Raw genomic sequence first — 18,995 nt, forward strand, 5'->3', positions numbered from 1 at the left:
TGCTTTTAGATAACTTTGCTGCTTTACTCCTGCTGCAAAAATTCAAGCAGTTCAGTTTGGTGGTTTGATGGTTTGTGATCATCCATCTTCCTCTTGATTATATTCCAGAGGTTTTCAATTTGGTAAAATCAAAGAAACTCATATTTCAAGAGCTGTACATGGATTTATTTTAGTTTGCTGTAATTAATTTTTTTTCTGACCTATAGAGTTCAGGCAGACCATATTTAAGCCAACTAAATATCCATAGACCTACTAAGACCCAGAGGTCTTCGTCAGTGACACACAAACACAAACATGATTTGCAAGTGAAATCAGTAGACGACTCTTATCAGTGCCTGAAATACTGGTAACAGACACATACTGTATGAAGTGTCTCTCCTCAGGTAAGACGTTCTACCGCTCTCTTTCTTTTACATTTTTTACCGTAATTATTCAAATACCTGCCTAATTAACTTCTTAACTGTCGTAAATTCTGAATTCTATGATATTATTGTAAGAGTCTGTGTAAGAAAATGTTCCAATGAAAATCACTTATCTCCAAAACAGCAACTTTACGGGAGAGAGAAAAAACCTTGTAAACTTTCAATGGAAGTCAGTGTAAAAAGAGTTTATTTCAGGTCATTTTGAAGAGTTTCTATTGGTCCGTTCATCAAGAAATTTCGGCACAGTGTAGGGGACAGTTTGTCTTTTCAAATTATGTAGTAAACTAAAAATCGACAAAAATGGAGATAAGTCTTTTTTCATAGGACAGCAATGATATGTTGTTTTTATAGTTGTTTATACTCTTATCTTAATAAAATGAATAACACAACTTATGTTTTAGGAAGTTACAAACTACAAACGAAGGGATTTCTATTTCTATATTCAGCAAAATCTAAAACCCCCCCAAAAATCGGAATAATGTCTTTGATCAAGTGGACTTTCCTCTGGTCAGCAGTTTTGATGATACTTCACGTTGACTCATCATGCCTTCAATCAAACAGTAAGCTCTACTATGAATTCTGTTTCTTATACATTTAAAATGATTAGCAATGTGCTTAAAATATGATTCTGTTTATTCTATATTTTAAAATAGATTGATTTTGAATCTGCAAGCTTTTGCTCAAAGGCTGTAGACATATAAGTTAGTTATCTGTGCTTTGTGGATGCTCTCTGACTGAAAGATTGCAGATAAAAAGTGATTTTGCCTAGATTTTAGAGTATGAAGATGCTTCTACTGAGTTTTACCTGTGGTTTTCTGGCTGCAGCAGCATCGCTGAGTCTTGATACCAATTAACCTTCATTTTCATGTAGGAATACAGTGAGGATGACCCTCATTTACTATAACACAGACGAGCATTTACAGTTAAAAAGGGGATTGAAAACATGTAATAAAAAATAACAGAAAAAATAAGGAACAAAATAGTAAAAAAAATAAAAAATTAAATAAATACAGATTTTACCTAACTAACCAGAGCCCAAGTAGGGAGAGGGGCCTGCAATTAATTATTTATTACTTAAAATTTCAAATATATTGATAACATTAACTGAGGGAATGAACTTTAGTCAGAATCCTCTCAACATATTAGACATTCTGGACAGCGACCGGCCACAAGTGTAACATCAGTGAGCCCAGATTGAACGACCTGGGGGCTAGAGACATCATGCTGCCCAAAAAGCAGAAATTGAATTATTAAAAAAAGAAAGAAAGGAAGAAAAAAGAACATTATCAGCCGGTAATGCACTGTAACCGAAGTTCTCCATGTATTACTCCACCACATACAAATAACCTAGCTTACAAACCAAATACAAACCAAATGCGCAGGCAAAGACACGGTCCCACAAATAAATAAGCTCAGCAATTCGAAAATACACATTATTACACACATTATCAGCCACCAATATCAGGTTAAGCATTGTTATTATTAAAATAAAAGCTAAATGTAAATATTTTCCAGTTAATATAGGGTATTTTAAGCTATATGTACGGTGGACTCTTGTAATTCTGCAGGTCTTGCTGCTGGGGGGCGTCGAAGTGAACAAAACTTAAATTCTTAATAAAACATTTTCTTTTAAAGTCAAACAAGCGCTGGACTTTAATCTACACAGATTTCTCTCTTGAAAAACATTTATTTGGGTGAGTAAAGCGCTTCTGTTTAATTTCAGTAAGCTTAGAAATACAGAGATTACAGTGCTACAGCTACAAGCGGAGCAGCAATGAAACTAATTTAACTGGCGGAGTTTTTATAACCAAACCAATCACATTTTCTCGTCCTATTTAACTCAAAATATTTCAATAAACAGTGATAATGTAACTGTGGTATAATCCTAGTAATAGACTCGAGGTTCGTGCTATAACGTGTAATATTGGCACTGCTGTGTTGATCTACATTATTCGGCCTTCGACCTCATGCCTACGACCGCAGCACAGCAGTGCCAATATTACATGTTATAGCACGAACCTCGAGTGTATTATTGCTTAATTATGAGCAGACTAACATTAGTTGTCAACATTAACCAAATTCAGGGAATCCCCATTGCACAACCACAGCAGCTGGACCAGCTGGAGCAGAAAAGGCCAGAAAAGGTGAGATCCTTCTTTAAGTATTCAAGGGTGAACTCCCCCCCCCTCTCCGACCCCCACTTACGTTGGTATATTGGTTTAAGAGAGAGCTGCTGACTGGTAGAATTGCTGAATAAATGCAAGTTGTTTACTTTGAGTTTAAAGTAAATTAGCCTTTTGGTTCAGTGCGTTCTCTATAGCCTATTGTCTAGTAACACAGCAGAGCTGAAAGTTAAACTCCGTGCTGAGACTTAATAGATGATCCACATAGCAATATTTCTACTGCATATATCAACATGTAAATAGCCTAACAATGTCACTGTAGGCTCAAGTGTACACTAATATACAGTAATACAGTATAGTACAGTAATATATTAAGCAATAATTAGCCAAATAATTGTTCTTTACAGATCTTATTAGTGACTTTGCAAACAAAAAGATCCATCAGTGGCCATTTACTGGGATGTAAATCACATCTTTACAGCTCATATTAGCTAGGCTTTATTTCTTTTTCTGTAAGCTGAAGAACAATTCAAGGGACTCGCTGTCTTTTAAGCTCCGCCCACCCATGTAAACTGTGCCAAAACTCAGAAGCAAAACATTAATGCAGAAGCAAATGAGAGATTCCAGAAGCAAAAGACTTAAGCAGCAAAATCCACAAAAAACAAAACAAAAATAAAAGCAAAAACTCACAAAATCCAAACTGAAATAATTTTCAAATAACTGCAAATAATAAAATATAGTAACCAAGTATATTTAAAAATATATATTTTCTATATTTATTTCCTCTTTTGAATTTGCATCACACACTTTTTCCTTTTGATTCTTAATTTTTTTTTTTTTGTTGTTGTTGCTGAAAACTTGTGGCACAACATTCACTCCACAAAAGTCTTTAGCAGCAAAATCCACAGAAAATGCATGTAAAATTCACAACAACACAAAAATGAAGGCAAAGACTGACAAAATCCAAACTGAAAGAGTTTTCAAATAACTACAAAAAATATATATATATATTTGCTATATTTTTTTTTCTCTTTTGAATTTGCATCGTATACTTTTTGATTCTTAAAATTTTGTTTGTGGATTTTATTTTTTTGCGTAAAACTTTTGGCACAAAATTCACTCCATATTTTAGGGTCGCCGAAGGCCAGATGATTAAAGCCTGATTAAAGCAGATCAACTCATGTCAAATAATTCTACCATAAAGTCTTGTTTTATGCAACTGTTTTGTACAGTAAAAGCACTTAGTGTTGTTTTTGTGTTGTTAGTCTCATTACAAAATTGATTGATATTTCATCATCATCATCATCATCATCTATCATTTTAAACATTTTTCTTTATTTTATGTTGTTCTCTTGTTTTTTATAGCCTGTAAAAAACTGATTACCATAACAAACACGCCATCTGTGGGATGCTTCAATTTAACATCAAACTGCACATGCTTTTGTGAGTTTGAAATACATACATATATTACAATCATAATATTGCTAATTTTATTTATTATTTAGATAAATCAAACAGTAAAACACAGATTACATTTAACGCTGTTTAATTGTTGATGTTGCTTTTGCAGACACACACACCGGCTGTAATACATCAGGACATCACAAAATAATAGGAGATCACTGTCTGATGTACGTCTCAGACCAGTCGCCCACAGGTCAGTCTCTTTTTCTGTTCTTTTTAAATAAAAAAGACAAATTTGTGTTTAATTTAAAGGTAAGCAATGTTTAGAATAGCCTGTTGGTAAATAGTTAGTATCATGAAATCCCATGCAAATATGCAAATGTGTTTAAGACTACTTATGTCAGTGAAATTAGTCTGAAATAGAAGTAAAGCTTTAATTAATAAAACTGCTTTGCAAATTCACTGTGAAGGTTCTTAGTTCAGTTATAAGCATAAATGTATGTAGTCTGGGTGTAATGATGCACACTGCTGGAGATTAAGTTCAATACTTGATTCTGGATTCATGATTCAGTATTTGCAACTTCATTTTCTCACGATATTTGGAGCAAATTTTGAATAACAAAAAAGAGACTTTGATTTTTTAAATGTATAAACAATGGGGGGAGTCCTAATCATTGGGTTGGGTAATTGGCCTTGTAAATTGGGGAGAAAATGGAATAAAAATTTTCAATCAATAAGAAGATTAAGACAGTAAGGAAAATGAGAATATTATGAGTATATTTGCTATGAATACCTATGAATAGTTAATAATTACTGTTTCATCTCTGTCTGCTTTATGTAAAATAGACTAGAAAACTGTATAAACACAGTTATTCTAATTAAGATTAAGGAATCCCCTAAAATGAAAATATGTTATAAGATATAAAAAAACATGTAAAAACAAAAGACATAGAATAATTTTACAAAGGTAATGTTGGAGTCACATGGTAATTTCTCAATTTTCCTAACATTTCCTTTTTTTCTAGGTTTCTGCTTGTTCAACACACCCAACCGCCAACTAAACTTTACTGTGACCAAAAATATGAGCTCGTATGAATTCATTTTAGATAAAAATCTTACTGATGACATAATTCTGCGGTTTCTACCAAATATTTCTACAGTTCTGCCATCAGAGAACCAGACTAATGCAGGTTAGTTTTGTTTTTTATTTTTAATCTTGTTGTCATTAAGCTTTTTAGATGAAACATTACAGAATATTTCATTATATATAATGCTTTTTAAAAGATTGTATTTTTATCAGTAATTTAGTCAAAGCAATGGTTTTAAATAGAATCATAATAACTTAAGGAACCATTTGGATACTAAAGCCAATTTGCCTGAATAAAAAAAAGTTTCAGGTTCAGGTTGGTGTACATGTTCTAAAATGACCTTTTGTAGCATCAAAAAGTATATTCAGCTCTGGAAAAAAATAAAAGACCACTTAAAAATGATGAGTTTCTTTGATTTCACCAAATTGAAAACCTCTGGAATATAATCAAGAGGAAGATGGATGATCACAAGCCATCAAACCACCAAACTGAACTGCTTGAATTTTTGCACCAGGAGTAAAGCAGCATAAAGTTATCCAAAAGCAGTGTGTAAGACTGGTGGAGGAGAACATGATGCCAAGATGCATGAAAACAAATATTGATTTCTGAACTTTTAAAACTTGATGAATATGAACTTTTCTTTGTCTTTTCTTTGCGTTATTTGAGGTCGGAAAGCTCTGCATCTTTTTTTTTTGGATTTTCAAACAAGCTAATTTTGGCGGGAAAAATGTGAACCTGGCAACTCTGTCGAGTGAGGCTTTTACAATGGAGTATTGAAAGGGTGTTTTTGACAGTTTGGGGGGTGCTATGCTATGCACAAACCCTGATGGAGATATTGACCAATAGCATTCGCTGAGGGAGGTGACACCACACTGACCCCGCCCTCATATTGTGCCCCTCAAAAGGGGTAGCTTCAGGCAATTTGCATAGTGCGTGAGGACAACTGTGAATTTTAGAGAAAAAAAAAACCTTGAGAGGGAGAGAAATAAATCTCGGGAGCGATATATTGTTCTGTCTTTTTTTTGCTCCCAAGTTTCACATTTGCGCTCGCATAAAAAGTTATTTCACACACACAAACACATGTTAAAACACGCAGGTTAATATTTTTCACCTGGTATTTTTGCGCCACGACTTTTGACATTGATGTGATGCCATACAGGTTTAATATGTGACAACGTTTCATAACGTGACAGCATATAAAAACTTAAACTTAAACATAAATACATAAAAACTATAAATATTACAGTATCAACTTGAGCTCATTGATTTTGACTGGAAACTCCATTTATTTTATAGGTATCTGCCCCAATAACACTCTCATCCTCCATGATCTCTGCAAGAACATGTCAGATTGTTGGAATACAACATACAGCCCAGGTGACCTTCACTACACAAATCACCTGACATGCTGTAAAGGAAACTGCATGCAAAACCTTATGGCTGTTATTAAACCCAAACCCCACACTGTGCTCCCTTTTTAATACCTTCAACTATTCAAATTTTACACTTATCATTAAAGATACAGTGCGTCAGCTGTATTTTATTATTTTAGTAAAATATCTGCCCATATAAAGCTGTATAGTTAGAATCCACATTCTAATATGTGCTAATATGTGCACTTTTAAAAGCTTTTCCCAGTAATATTAACAGTACTTTCAGTGTCATGTTTTTCTTGGGGAAGTAACCTTAAAAATGATAATAGGCTGTTTTTTAAAAACGTGTCATGTAATTTCAAAAAAAGAAAAAATCTGTTTAAATGAAATACATGATTTACTTGTTTTTAACAGCTTTTATATGCATTTTTATCACCATTTAAGTATTTGTCATTTTTAAAGAAAAATAACCTTAAAAAATAAATAATAAATATAATAATAACAAGACTGCTTTTTAAAATCTGTCACGTAATTTCACGAAAATAATGGTTTTTTTAACAGCATTTAGCTGCATTTTTGGAGGAAACTAAATGTGATTTTTTTTTATTATTATTATTTGCGCCACAGTGCATCAGCTATATTTTATCATTTCAGTGAAATATCTGACTATTGTAGAGAGCTGGCGAATTAGAATCCACATTCGAATATGTGAGCACTGTAAAAAGCTTTTCCTAGTAAATGTTACAGTATTTAAGCTGTCCCAGCTGGCATTTCAACGTTGAATCAACTGTTGATTTCTAAAAGTGAATCAACATTGATATGGCAACGTTGTTTCAATGTCATATGTTCAAACTTTACTAAACCATAGCTCACTAAAATGAGAAAATCCTATAGTTAATAGAGTGTTAACAATAAACTCACATCACTGCAGTAAAGCTGAGTATAAAGAAAGTTACCCACCACTACCAATCTGATTACTGAACATCTGATCTCAAAACACTAACTCAAATCTAATAAAACATGAACATGATGTTAAATTGAAAAGCAGTTACTGCAAATAGAAATAAAACATTGTTTCATTCCTCCATCCAACCATTTTTAGGAATTATATGGTGATGAAATGTAAAATGCTGATTCAAAAGTCAGAAGGTTGAGGACATTAAAATTTCAACCTTAGCGCAACCATTGAACATTAAACGTTGATTCAACATTGTTTCAATGTTGAAACAACAACATACATTACTTTAGTCATATTTCAACCACATTTCAACGTTGAAGGTCGGTTGTGTGCCAGCTGGGGTCATTTTAAAGGAAAATGAAAAAAATAAATAAAATATAATAATAATAATAATAATAATATTAAACAAAGTCGTAACTGTGATATGCAGTGCATATCTGTGTATATCTGTGTTATGCAGTGCATTTTCTGGAAAAACTGCAGGAGTGCCAGTACTTTTTTGTCCATTGCTGCTTATGACTGTTTTGGTCAGAAGTGAAAACGTAGCTGATTAAATATCTGCATTTTGTTGTGTCAAGAAAAATATAGCAAATACATTATGCACGTTCAAGACATTGAAAAGTGCAGAAGCTTCTGTCAACCAAATACATCATGTACAACTCCGACAACACCAAGTACACCAAGACCACTCAATCGATCGGAAAAGATTTCAAAAGCATTGTAAGTAGACTACTGTTTTGGTCACTATCCTGAGTTACAAGGAGTAAAGTAAATTTTCATGATGTACCAGAATGTACCAGATGTACCATGATGTACCAGAAATAGTTAAACACAATGGGCCCTATTTTAGCGATCTACAGCTCAACAATGAATTGCGGCTCATGCAGCTTGATTTAGGGCGTGTTGATGTGTCTTTGGTATCGTGAGGACGCAAAATATGCACCTTGTGTGTCTTAAACATGCAAAAAAGGTATGAATTAATACTCTTAATTAAACATGGGTGTGGTTAATTTTGAGCGTAACGTGAAATAAACCAATCAGTGTGCTAATCAGTTGTCATTTCCTCTAAGAACCAGGTGAGCTCTGACTTTGGCGCGTTCGTATCTTAACAGCGCGGCGCTTTTGTGCGTCTCAGCAGATATAGGATACTGACCTGCACATGAAGATACACCAGCAGCTCATTTAAGGGAACAGCAATGATATTTTATTCTTCATTCTGTTTATTGTTGAGTTAAAAGTCAAGTTCTGTCGATGTGTTTTTTCCGCCAGCAAGTTAGTACAGAAACATGCCAGGAATTTACCTAAACACACCTCAATTCCAGACCTCCACGCCAAAACCATCAGTGTAGATTTATTCCTAAACTGTTGACGGGGTGTATGATAGCAATTAACATTGCGACATGCCTTACGCAGTGTATATGATGGAGCCAAAGTCTTTTCAACAAAGAAAAATTACAGTTCTTGCAATGAATGTCCTTAAATGATTTATAATTCTGTTTTTGAATTTTCAGAAATGTGATGAGAGACCTCCCAAAAGCAGCTAAATCAATTTGTGATGCATGCACGTTACCAATTACAACGGATGGTGCTAAAGGCATTGTTGTTAAAAATGCCAAGAATGAAAGCGTGAAAATCGGATATGATGACAACTGGGACGTGGTGGTAAGAGTTGCATTGCTGCATATCTGATATAAGTGTAACATATGACGAGACACAGCCCCAACATTCAACACTGCTGTAAAAGTGGGCCAAATCTAATTTTCCAACCAAATTTGATCTTTTCTTTAAGCAATTCACCTTATCTTTTTAATTTTAACGCTAATCCAAACAGTTCACGCTTGTATACTAAAGTACATTACTCGCTGCTGTCATCCATTTCCCTTATACAGCTCTGGAAATTTAAAAAACAAGAAACCACCTATAAATGATGAGTTTCTTTGATTTTAATAAATGGAAAACCTCTGGAATATAATCAAGAGGAAGATGAAAGATGGATGATCACAAACCATCAAACCACCAAGCTGAACTGCTTGAATTTTTGCACCAGGAGTAAAGCACCATAAAGTTATCCAAAAGCAGTGTGTAAGACTGGTGGAGGAGAACATAATGCCAAGATGCATGATTAAAAAAAACAAATATAGATTTTTTCTACTCTTAAAACTTTACAATATGTATATATTTATCATATATCTGCTGTGTGAATGTAGCCTTAATCATTGCTCAGAATGAAGCCTGTGTTGGAAATGCTTTTTGTGAATAATCATATTCTAATTTCGACAGGTTGTGGCTGACACTTCACAGGAGTCAAAGTGGTCTGTAACGGTTCCAGAAGAAGCGTTCAGTATGGCACGTATGCAAATGAATGAAACACCTTTCGTCGGGGTTGTGCGATTCCAAGATCTTGTAGAGGTACTTTTCTTTAAAAAATATAAAAATCTACTCATTTTATTTAGACCTGAAAACATATTTCAAACGGGTTGTAAAACGCTTTATTTCAGTTCATTAAAAAAGATCGATGCATGATTCACCTGCTTTTAACAGCTTTTAGTTGGTATTTTTAGAGGAAACTAAATGTGAATTTTGATGGAAACTAAGCTAAACTGAAATTTACAGTTATTCTAGATGTAAATTAATTTATTTTAAGAAGTTATTGGAATTTGGAACACTTCTAACCGTTAATTAAAAACACATTTTTTGACTGATAATTTACAAACCATACATTTTAAAATAAATGAAAAAAACTATGAAATGAGAGCTTTAAATGATTTTTTGTTGAGAAACAGTTTATAAAATGTACACTAAAATGTATCCTGCTGTGTATCATTAATGTTTCAGAGCATCATAGACAATGATTCAACACTGTATTTCAAAAGTGATGTTTTTGGCATATCGATGGAGGCCAATATTACTAATCTCACAAACAGCATTGACATCTACTTCAGAAAGCTGAGTATGGTAAGCCACTTTCTCAATTTTAAAATAATTCCTTTTATAAGGAATTATATAATCTTTACGTACAAAACTAAAGATTTACATGAGTTTATTTGCACAGCCTGCTGCTAACTGGACCTGTATGTCTTCAGATAGTGCAGGTAATTGTTTAACTTTTTTTTAATCAAAACCAGTTTGGTTTGAAACCAGTAAAAGTAAATGTTTTATGGTAAAAGTTCAGATTTCTCTAAATTAGCTCTTTTTTTTGTCTCCTGGAAGATACGTGGACCTCATCTGGCTGTAAAACCAACTTCATAAACAACACAATTCAGTGTTCTTGTACTCACCTGACCTTCTTTGCGCTCCTGATGGTAAGAATCTGTATCTGTATTTTCATACACTGTTTACTCGGGAATACATAAAGTATTTACTGGAGTGATTCATAATACAGCTCTGGAAAAAATGAAGAGAGCACTTCAGTTTCTGAATCAGTTTCTCTGATTTTGCTATTTATAGGTTTGTGTTTGAGTAAAATGAACATTGTTGTTTTATTCTATAAACTACAGACAACATTTCTCCCAAATTCCAAATAAAAATATTCTCATTTAGAGCATTTATTTACAGAAAATGAGAAATGGCTGCAATAACAAAACAGATGCAGAACTTTCAGACCTCAAATAATGCAAAGAAAACAAAGTTTATATTCATAAAGTTTTAAGAGTTCAGAAATCAATATTTGTTTTTCATGCATCTTGGCATCATGTTGTCCTCCACCAGTCTTACACACTGCTTTTGGATAACTTTATGCTGCTTTACTCCTGGTGCAAAAATTCAAGCAGTTCAGTTTGGTGGTTTGATGGTTTGTGATCATCCATCTTCCTCTTGATTATATTCCAGAGGTTTTTTTTAATTTGGTAAAATCAAAGAAACTTATAATTTTTAGGTGCTCTCTTATTTTTTTCCAGAGCTGTAGAAGCCACTACTCTCTTCAGTGCTGGGCGATATAGGAAAAATCATATATCACTATATGGAATTTTTTAATATCACGATAACGATATATATCATGATATACCACATTTAAGTATGTTTTCAGTTATTCTTCGAAAAATATGACAAAATAATATAATTTCTTACTTTTTCCAACTTTATTTCAAAGTGACATTAAACCAAACTTTCACAAATGAGAATTACCTTTTGTGTACCTTTTAGTGCAGCAATATATATGTATCAAATGAAAAGAAAAACAGATGAGGTAGATGCAGTAGCTAATTTTTTCAAAGGAACAATGCGTCTCCATTGCTCAGCTCTCACGAGTTTAATAACATAAAGCAGCATCACGTCGCAAAACCACATTATGAAGCTTTTTTTTTTGTGAAGATCACTTTATTATCACTTATATAAACCGAGTTTATGCAAAGAGACCACGCCAAAACATTTCATCATAGCCTACTTTATATATTTGCATGAATAATTTATGAAATTTCTGTAGAAACGATAGAGATGATAGAAGGTAAGCAGCACGATAGACACTTTTCTATCGTCCCCACGATATTTATCATCATATCGCACAGCACTAAACTAGCTCTCTTCATTCTTTTCTCTCAGTCGCAGCCAAACCAGGTGATCTCGGAAGTAGATGTGGTGTCACTGACCTATATCACCTCTATTGGTTGTGGCTTGTCCACTTTTTTCCTCATCGTAGGTCTGTTCATTCACTTCGTGATGCGGTAAGTCTTTTTAAGCCATCACAACAACTTTTTAAAAACTGAACAAGATGTTTTGTAGTTTTGTAAAGTAATGCCAGATACTCTACACTCAATACATTTCAGCACATTGCAATACATGTAAAATAAGTACTGTATTGAGTTAGCTTTGTTTAAAGGAGAAATCCAGTGTGAAATGGACTTGGGGTTTAATGAAACATGATAAAGAGTACAAACTTTTGTCGAGTAGCCCACCTCCATTCACACCCAGCATTCTGAAATACAGCGCTTTTTTTTTTTTTTTTACTTTTTTCGTAAGATATTCAAATAAATACTTTTTTTCACACTACAAGCTAGAAATCACTCTCTCCTCCACCAGTCTTACACACTGCTTTTGGATAACTTTATGCTGCTTTACTCCTGGTGCAAAAATTCAAGCAGTTCAGTTTGGTGGTTTGATAGCTTGTGATCATCCATCTTCCTCTTGATTATATTCCAGAGGATTTTAAATGTAGGAAAAATCAAAGGAACTCGTAGTTTTTATGTGCTCTCTGATGTTTTTTTCTCAATATGTTAAAGTCAGCTAAATAAACGAAACTGTAACTGTGTGTAAATGCTGTAAGCTGAGTAATCTGTCCTGTTTTTATGTCTGTAGGCGTGCCAAAATCAGGGTGGGCACCACAATCCTGATGCATCTGTTTGTGGCTTTGGTCCTCCTGAATATTACTTTCCTGTCTAATCAGCAAGTAACGAATCTGAATAACAGCGTTTCCTGCGTCATCATCGCAGCCGCTACGCACTTCTCCATGTTAGCCACGTTCACCTGGTTCTTCGTCCAGGCACTTCACTTCTACCTGAGCCTCAATGCAATCAATACCACAAAGAGACAATACAAGCTGTCAGTCATTGGTTTAGGATGGGGTGAGTTTTGAATAATAAGTCATTCTTTTATTAGCTGTACAGTGCTGATCTGTTTTTATAAGGATTTAGCTGCATTTACCTTGATATGAATGTCTTAATTTGTTTCTATTTCACTGTGTCAAATGTTCAATCACATTGTGTCTTCATTCTTTTAGGTCAGTTTTATAAATGATTAGTTTGAGCTTAAAAGAATAATCAGTAATAAATTAGAGCGACTGTGTTAAATGGCTAGAAAAGTCATTTCAAAAAATTTCAAAAACACTGGCTAGAATTTTCTGCGATATTTTCAGTGCATATTCATGAAGCGCATGCAAAACAAAGGGTTCTGATTGGCCTGTTCTCTACAAAGAATCTGTGAGTGAGCCATTCAGTCTATCGATCCAAATATCAATAATATTGACACCAACGCTGGTTTTGATATTGATCAATACTCATGTAAAAATACTTGAGTATCGATCCGCACTGATTGCTGCGCACGCGGATTCATCAAAATCTACTTTTATTTTACTTTTGTATTGCCAAAAAAGTTTTATTTTCCTTATGTTAAGGCAAACTTTTTTGTTTCTGTTTCATTGTTGCTTGTGAAAAATGTTGTATTTTGGATAAATTCTATCCTAGGTCTTTTGGATCTTTGAAGCTTAAATATTAAAAAGTATCGGTATCGATATCGGCAATACTGGCCCTGTATTGGCATGCGTTCAGGAGCATTGTGGCTCCCATTAAAACTCATTTCACCTCTCACTACTCTAAAGTATATCCATATCGGCTAAAAGTAAAAAACTATGAAAGACTTGCCCGCTGTACAGTTTGTAATAGTGATTTTAGCATTTCCCATGGGGGAATAAACGATTACAATAAGCATGTTGAGCCAATGTGAGCATATCAGACACGCTGTATTACTTAAGTACCACTTGTGTGGGTCTAAGAGTTAGAAACATAAGCATAAGGACAGTCACTTTTTACAAAACATTTAGTTGATAACATTTGCCTGTTGTTTTGCACCACAACCTTTGACAAATCACACAAAATAACTCAACGCATCTCATTTGCTTCTTTTCAGGATTTCCAGCTGTGGTTGTTATTGTGATCGCAGCTACAGGGAACTATGAACAAATAAAATCTTATCAAATGTAAGTTGCTTTTTAGAGAAATCGCATTTTTTAACAATTAAAAGTCAACAAACAAAAAAATAAAAAAAACATTTCCCCCTTTAATTTAACAGGTGTTGGCTCACAAACACATATATTCACTATATAGTCAATGTTGGCTACTACGCACTGATTTTCATCTTCACATGCGCCATCTTCATCGTGATCGTCCAGAAGATCACCCACACAAGACTTACTAAACATGGTATCATCAAAACATCATCAAAGAGAACAGGAATGATCTTTAGTCTTTTTGTCCTTTTGGGTCTGACATGGGGCGTGGCCTTCTTTAGTTATGGACCTATGCTAATCCCATCTTACTACATCTTCTCCATTCTCAATTCTTTCCAAGGTAGGTGGTGCCTCTCTTCCATTTATACAGTCTCATTTATTAATCTGTGAAGTTCAGTTCATGTATGTTACCGTATTTTTTTTTATTTCATAAGGCGCATTTTGCGACACTAGTAAGGAACAGGGGTGTTGTCATGCTTTCCTTCTAATTCAGCTTTAAGTCAAGTCAAGTCAAGTCAAGTCAAGTCAAGTAGCTAAGCTTAGCTTAAAGCTAAGCTAAGTAAACAAAACTGTAATTCTGAAGAATAAAAAAAAACATTTCAGAAGAGTCAGACAAGTCAAACGAGTGCTGGATTTTAATCTACACAGATTTCTCTCCTGAAATCTGTTTATTTGGGTGAGTAAAGCACATCCATTTATTTACAGTGAGCTTAGGGGTTAGCCGGAACACTCAGGGTTCCTCAGTGTAGGCAGTGGTCAGCTGCTAACTGCGACGAGGGCTAGCAGTTAGCCGCTAATGCTAATGCTGTTGCACCCAGCCTTAGTGGAAATCTGGAAATCTAAGCTTACTGTAAATAAACAGAAGTGATTTACTGATCCAAATGAACAGGAGAGTGTTCAAGAGAGAAATTCAGCGCTTGTTTTACTATAATCCGGTGCGCCTAATCTGGTGAGTTTTATAGTGTAATTTATTAAAATAATAAAATGTAGCAAAAATGTAAAGACATATTGCTCAATATCAGAAAAGCTAAATATTGAAATTAACCACTATACATAGTTGTGGTAACCTAATATATAAATCTTTATTGTTACACTGTTCCATAGAGAATTATTTATTAAATTTTTCTACTTTTTCTTAGGTTTCTTCCTGTTTCTCTACTACTACTTCTTTCGGAATGAAGATGTGGACATGGGTCAGTCTGACTCTTCTTTGAAAAAAACGAATGACACCAACACCACAACCTCAACCATAGAGGAGAAAGAAAAGTAACTGGCAGAGATACAGAGAAATATTACACTGGAGATAAAACATAGAACTACGCGCACATTAATAATGTAAAAATAAAGTTGTAAAATATGAGAAATAATTATGTTTTAAAAAGGGTGTTTGTGTTATTTTGCATGCAATACTAATTACTTATTAATTATAACTTACAACAGTTAAAAGCTACATACATAATGCGAATCTGAATATATACACTGTTGATACACTGTACAGTTTCAGCACTTTACTTTTACTTTATACTTAATACTTTTTGAAGGTTCATTTAATAAGCAAAAAAAAAAACTTTAACTCAAAATTAAAATTTCACTCATGTATACTTTTTATATTTTACTTTGTAATATAGCAAATATCAAGTATGTAACAATTCTGTAATAATAATATTAGTAATAATATTATTTTTCATGATAGATGTCCATAATAACAGTGATATAATGTTGTTCAATTTAAATGTAAGTGATTGATATATATATATATTATTTTTGCAATGTATAAAATATAATGTATGTATTTTTCAATAAATTTTGGACAATTTCTATTGGTGCATTTTGTATTATAAAAAAGGTTTGCTCAATATAAAGGACAGTATGACTTTTTAAAAGTATCAAAAAGTGTACAAAATACAATTATTTTGCCCCAACAATGAATGTATACTTCAATACTGTATATACCACACTTATAAAATGTAAAAAAAGAGTCTGTTTAAGTATAAAAGAAGCACAAGAGGGCAGTGTGAGCTTTCTGCAAACGTTCAAATCTGTGCCAGTGATAGAAATGTGGATTCAACATTCCAAAAAAGATATACATATTTTGTATGAGTACTGCCACAGATTTTTGGGCCCTGAAGTGTTTTTAAATTTTTATAAAAGCTATTTTTTTTTTATTAATTATAAAAGTTTGAAATCAAAATTATGGTTCTTCCATAGTCCAAACCCCCAATATTCTTCCTATATTGTATAGAATGTAAGCAAAGCCTGCAAACATGCAGATTGATTTAGAGCGTTTCAGTGTCTCTTTGCTATCGTAACAACGGGAAAAGTACAGCTTGTGCTGGTCAAAAAAGGCTAAATGCATGTACTAATTCTCGTAATTAATCAGTCAGGAGCGTACCTGTATTTTCCATTCCTAAGACAGCAATACACCAGAAATTGACCGTATTTTTCTCACTATATGAAGCACCATATTATAAGGTGCACTATCAATGAACGTCTATATTCTGGTCTATTTTCATGTATAAAAGTTAGAAGTAAGGAACAAGGGTTCCGTTTTAATGTGGAACTGCCTTAGTGAACAAAATGATCTGTCTATCTATCTATCTATCTATCTATCTATCTATCTATCTATCTATCTATCTATCTATCTATCTATCTACACTGTAAACCCATACCTTGTTTAAACTCAAATTATTATTATTATTATTATTATTATTTCTAAACAATACTCAACTATTTTGACTTAGTTGAGCATTTGTGGGCACATATACTGTACTATTCAAACTGAGATCTTTGAGTTGAAGCAACGTCATTATAATAACTGAGTTTAGTCTGTTGCCATTGGCTTCTGTCACAATCTATTTGCATACTGGGTGTGTCCAACAGATTCTCACAGATTCTCACCATCAGTGTGTAGTGATTCCCCCTGGGCTACCTTACAAATAAATCAAGATGCCCTTAAGTTGTAATAACTTGATGTTTTAGATTCATGCTAACTCAAGTTTTCATTCCCCATTACTTAAAGAAATTGAGCAAGCCAGCTTTAGTCTTACAGTATGACAAAAATAAAAAGTTAAATCAACCTCCCCTTTAGTTGTAATAACTATGTATTACCCATTATTTAACTAATTATTTAAGGCAACCAGTTTCAAGTAGAGTGCATCTATAAGACGTAGACGCCATGCATTAAAATACACTACGTCATTTCTTAAGCTTAGCCACTCTGTGACTCCTATCTCCTGCAATTTCAGGCAGCTGTAGTCTCACTCATGACTAAACATTTACAACCTGCAGTACAGCCGTGAATCATAGCCAGAAATTAGCCCCTTCCATCCAGCCTGTGTTAAATGAGTAATGCATTACTGTCAACACATTACCACGTGGTTTCAACCTGCAGTCTCTGACTTTATTGTAATTTCCTGTGGTGTTCATTAAAGACGAGCCCTAATCTTTTCTCACAGCACTGCATTCTCTAACACACACACACACACACACACAGCTCTCTATAATTACTGTATGTAGGGGCCAGAGCACTTGCGTGTCCAAGAGTAATTGCCCCAGAGTGAGCCGAGCGAGGGTCATACCCACAGGCCGGTGTGTTTTAACAGCCCCTTGTATAAAATATCATGGCTACCTGTGGTGCTGCAGTACCTAAGGGAGATATTACATCATCCCCCCTCTTCAAACTGTGATTTTTTCCCCCAAAAAAATCCAGTTAACGAAGGCCAGGAGCTCACAGCAGTGACTTATTCCTGGCTCACAGGATTTTTAAACATCTTAACTGATATTAAAAACGTGAGAGACCTCGCAAAAAAGATATTTTACACGTGTTTAATCTTCTGTTCATCCCCCAAATGCACGTTCCTTACAAATATGTCATTGTGTCCCAACTAAAATGGTAATAAATAGTCTTTACAATGATATGAGAACTATTCTATGAGAAATTATCCATCAAACTTCCTTACCTATAAAATTTCCTTACTTTTTGTGTTACAATCCAGATATCATATCATACAAATAAAATAATCCAGAAGGGATTAATTTCTCAGGGGGGCGTCTGTGAAAAATATTTCACACTTTTCTACTCAGTGATAAAACTCCTGCAGCCAGACTGCAATTGAAAAAACAGGAGGACCAGTAGTTTTTTTTTTTTTTTTTGCTTTCTCGGTCACATGACATCGCGGCGTTCAGTAGCTTCTCCATTTCCACTCGCTGCTGTGTTTTTTTTTTTAACGTGGATCTCCGTGGAAACGCCCAAGCGGCCAAAGTGTAATTACGGTGCGTGGCAGTGAACAAATTGCTTAATTTTTTTATAAACGCAAGAGACGAAACTCAGAGATGTGCGTACGGACGGGACTAAAATTACCGCAGGAACACGAAGAAAAGAGTTTAGAGAAAAACAGTAGATAATCCATCCTGTATTTTTTTTATGTCAGAGGACGTCTGAGAGAAAAAAAACACGTACATGGTCGTTCTGGATGGGAATAAAATCACAGAGGATGAAAAACCCATAAAAGAGAAAATCACCCAAGAACCCCCCTGAGAAACTAATCCCTTACCTCACCAGCTGCACTATATCTGGTTTATAAATACATTTAATTATTAAAGTTACATATGAACCACTATAGAGAGAAGAAACCACAGTCATTTTTAAGTGATAGTATTTTTATATAAGCTAGTTAAATCTAGTAAAGTCTAAGACTGAATAGTTCTGCGTGTGATTGACACAAATATAAATATACTAGGTAGGGGGTGTTGGGGGGTGGTGTGGGGGGGCTACGAACCTGAACTGGGGCTCCATAATAACTTGGGAAGAATCCTTGGCACTGGTTTCATTATGACTAACACATTGTGGTTCTTGTTCCAGTCATGAACTTGCTGTGTTTAAATACAATTTTCTGCTATGATTGGTGAGGGG

The 18,995-nt window shown here is 34.1% G+C and overlaps 1 protein-coding gene across 1 annotated transcript; it reads left to right on the forward strand.

The window, feature by feature from the left end:
- Positions 1–8,019: 8,019 nt before the first annotated feature.
- Positions 8,020–15,373, forward strand: LOC103039711 (adhesion G-protein coupled receptor G2). The gene is made up of 11 exons (XM_049463639.1): positions 8,020–8,042; positions 8,880–9,030; positions 9,649–9,777; positions 10,204–10,323; positions 10,421–10,460; positions 10,579–10,670; positions 11,905–12,026; positions 12,658–12,923; positions 13,984–14,053; positions 14,146–14,423; positions 15,223–15,373. Exons 1-11 carry the CDS (start codon positions 8,020–8,022, stop codon positions 15,351–15,353), a joined length of 1,422 nt encoding a protein of 473 aa, XP_049319596.1. The 3' UTR covers positions 15,354–15,373.
- Positions 15,374–18,995: the final 3,622 nt, after the last annotated feature.

The sequence above is a fragment of the Astyanax mexicanus genome, chromosome 14 (genome assembly GCF_023375975.1).
Source record: "Astyanax mexicanus isolate ESR-SI-001 chromosome 14, AstMex3_surface, whole genome shotgun sequence".
In the NCBI taxonomy this organism is placed as follows: domain Eukaryota; kingdom Metazoa; phylum Chordata; class Actinopteri; order Characiformes; family Acestrorhamphidae; genus Astyanax; species Astyanax mexicanus.

Excerpts from the sequence above, each read along its gene's own strand:
- LOC103039711 (XM_049463639.1), top strand. The coding sequence starts at position 8,020 with ATGTACAACTCCGACAACACCAA. Across the intron at positions 8,043-8,879 it reads TACAACTCCGACAACACCAA|AAATGTGATGAGAGACCTCC; the intron begins GTACACCAAGAC and ends TTGAATTTTCAG. Across the intron at positions 9,778-10,203 it reads GATTCCAAGATCTTGTAGAG|AGCATCATAGACAATGATTC; the intron begins GTACTTTTCTTT and ends TTAATGTTTCAG.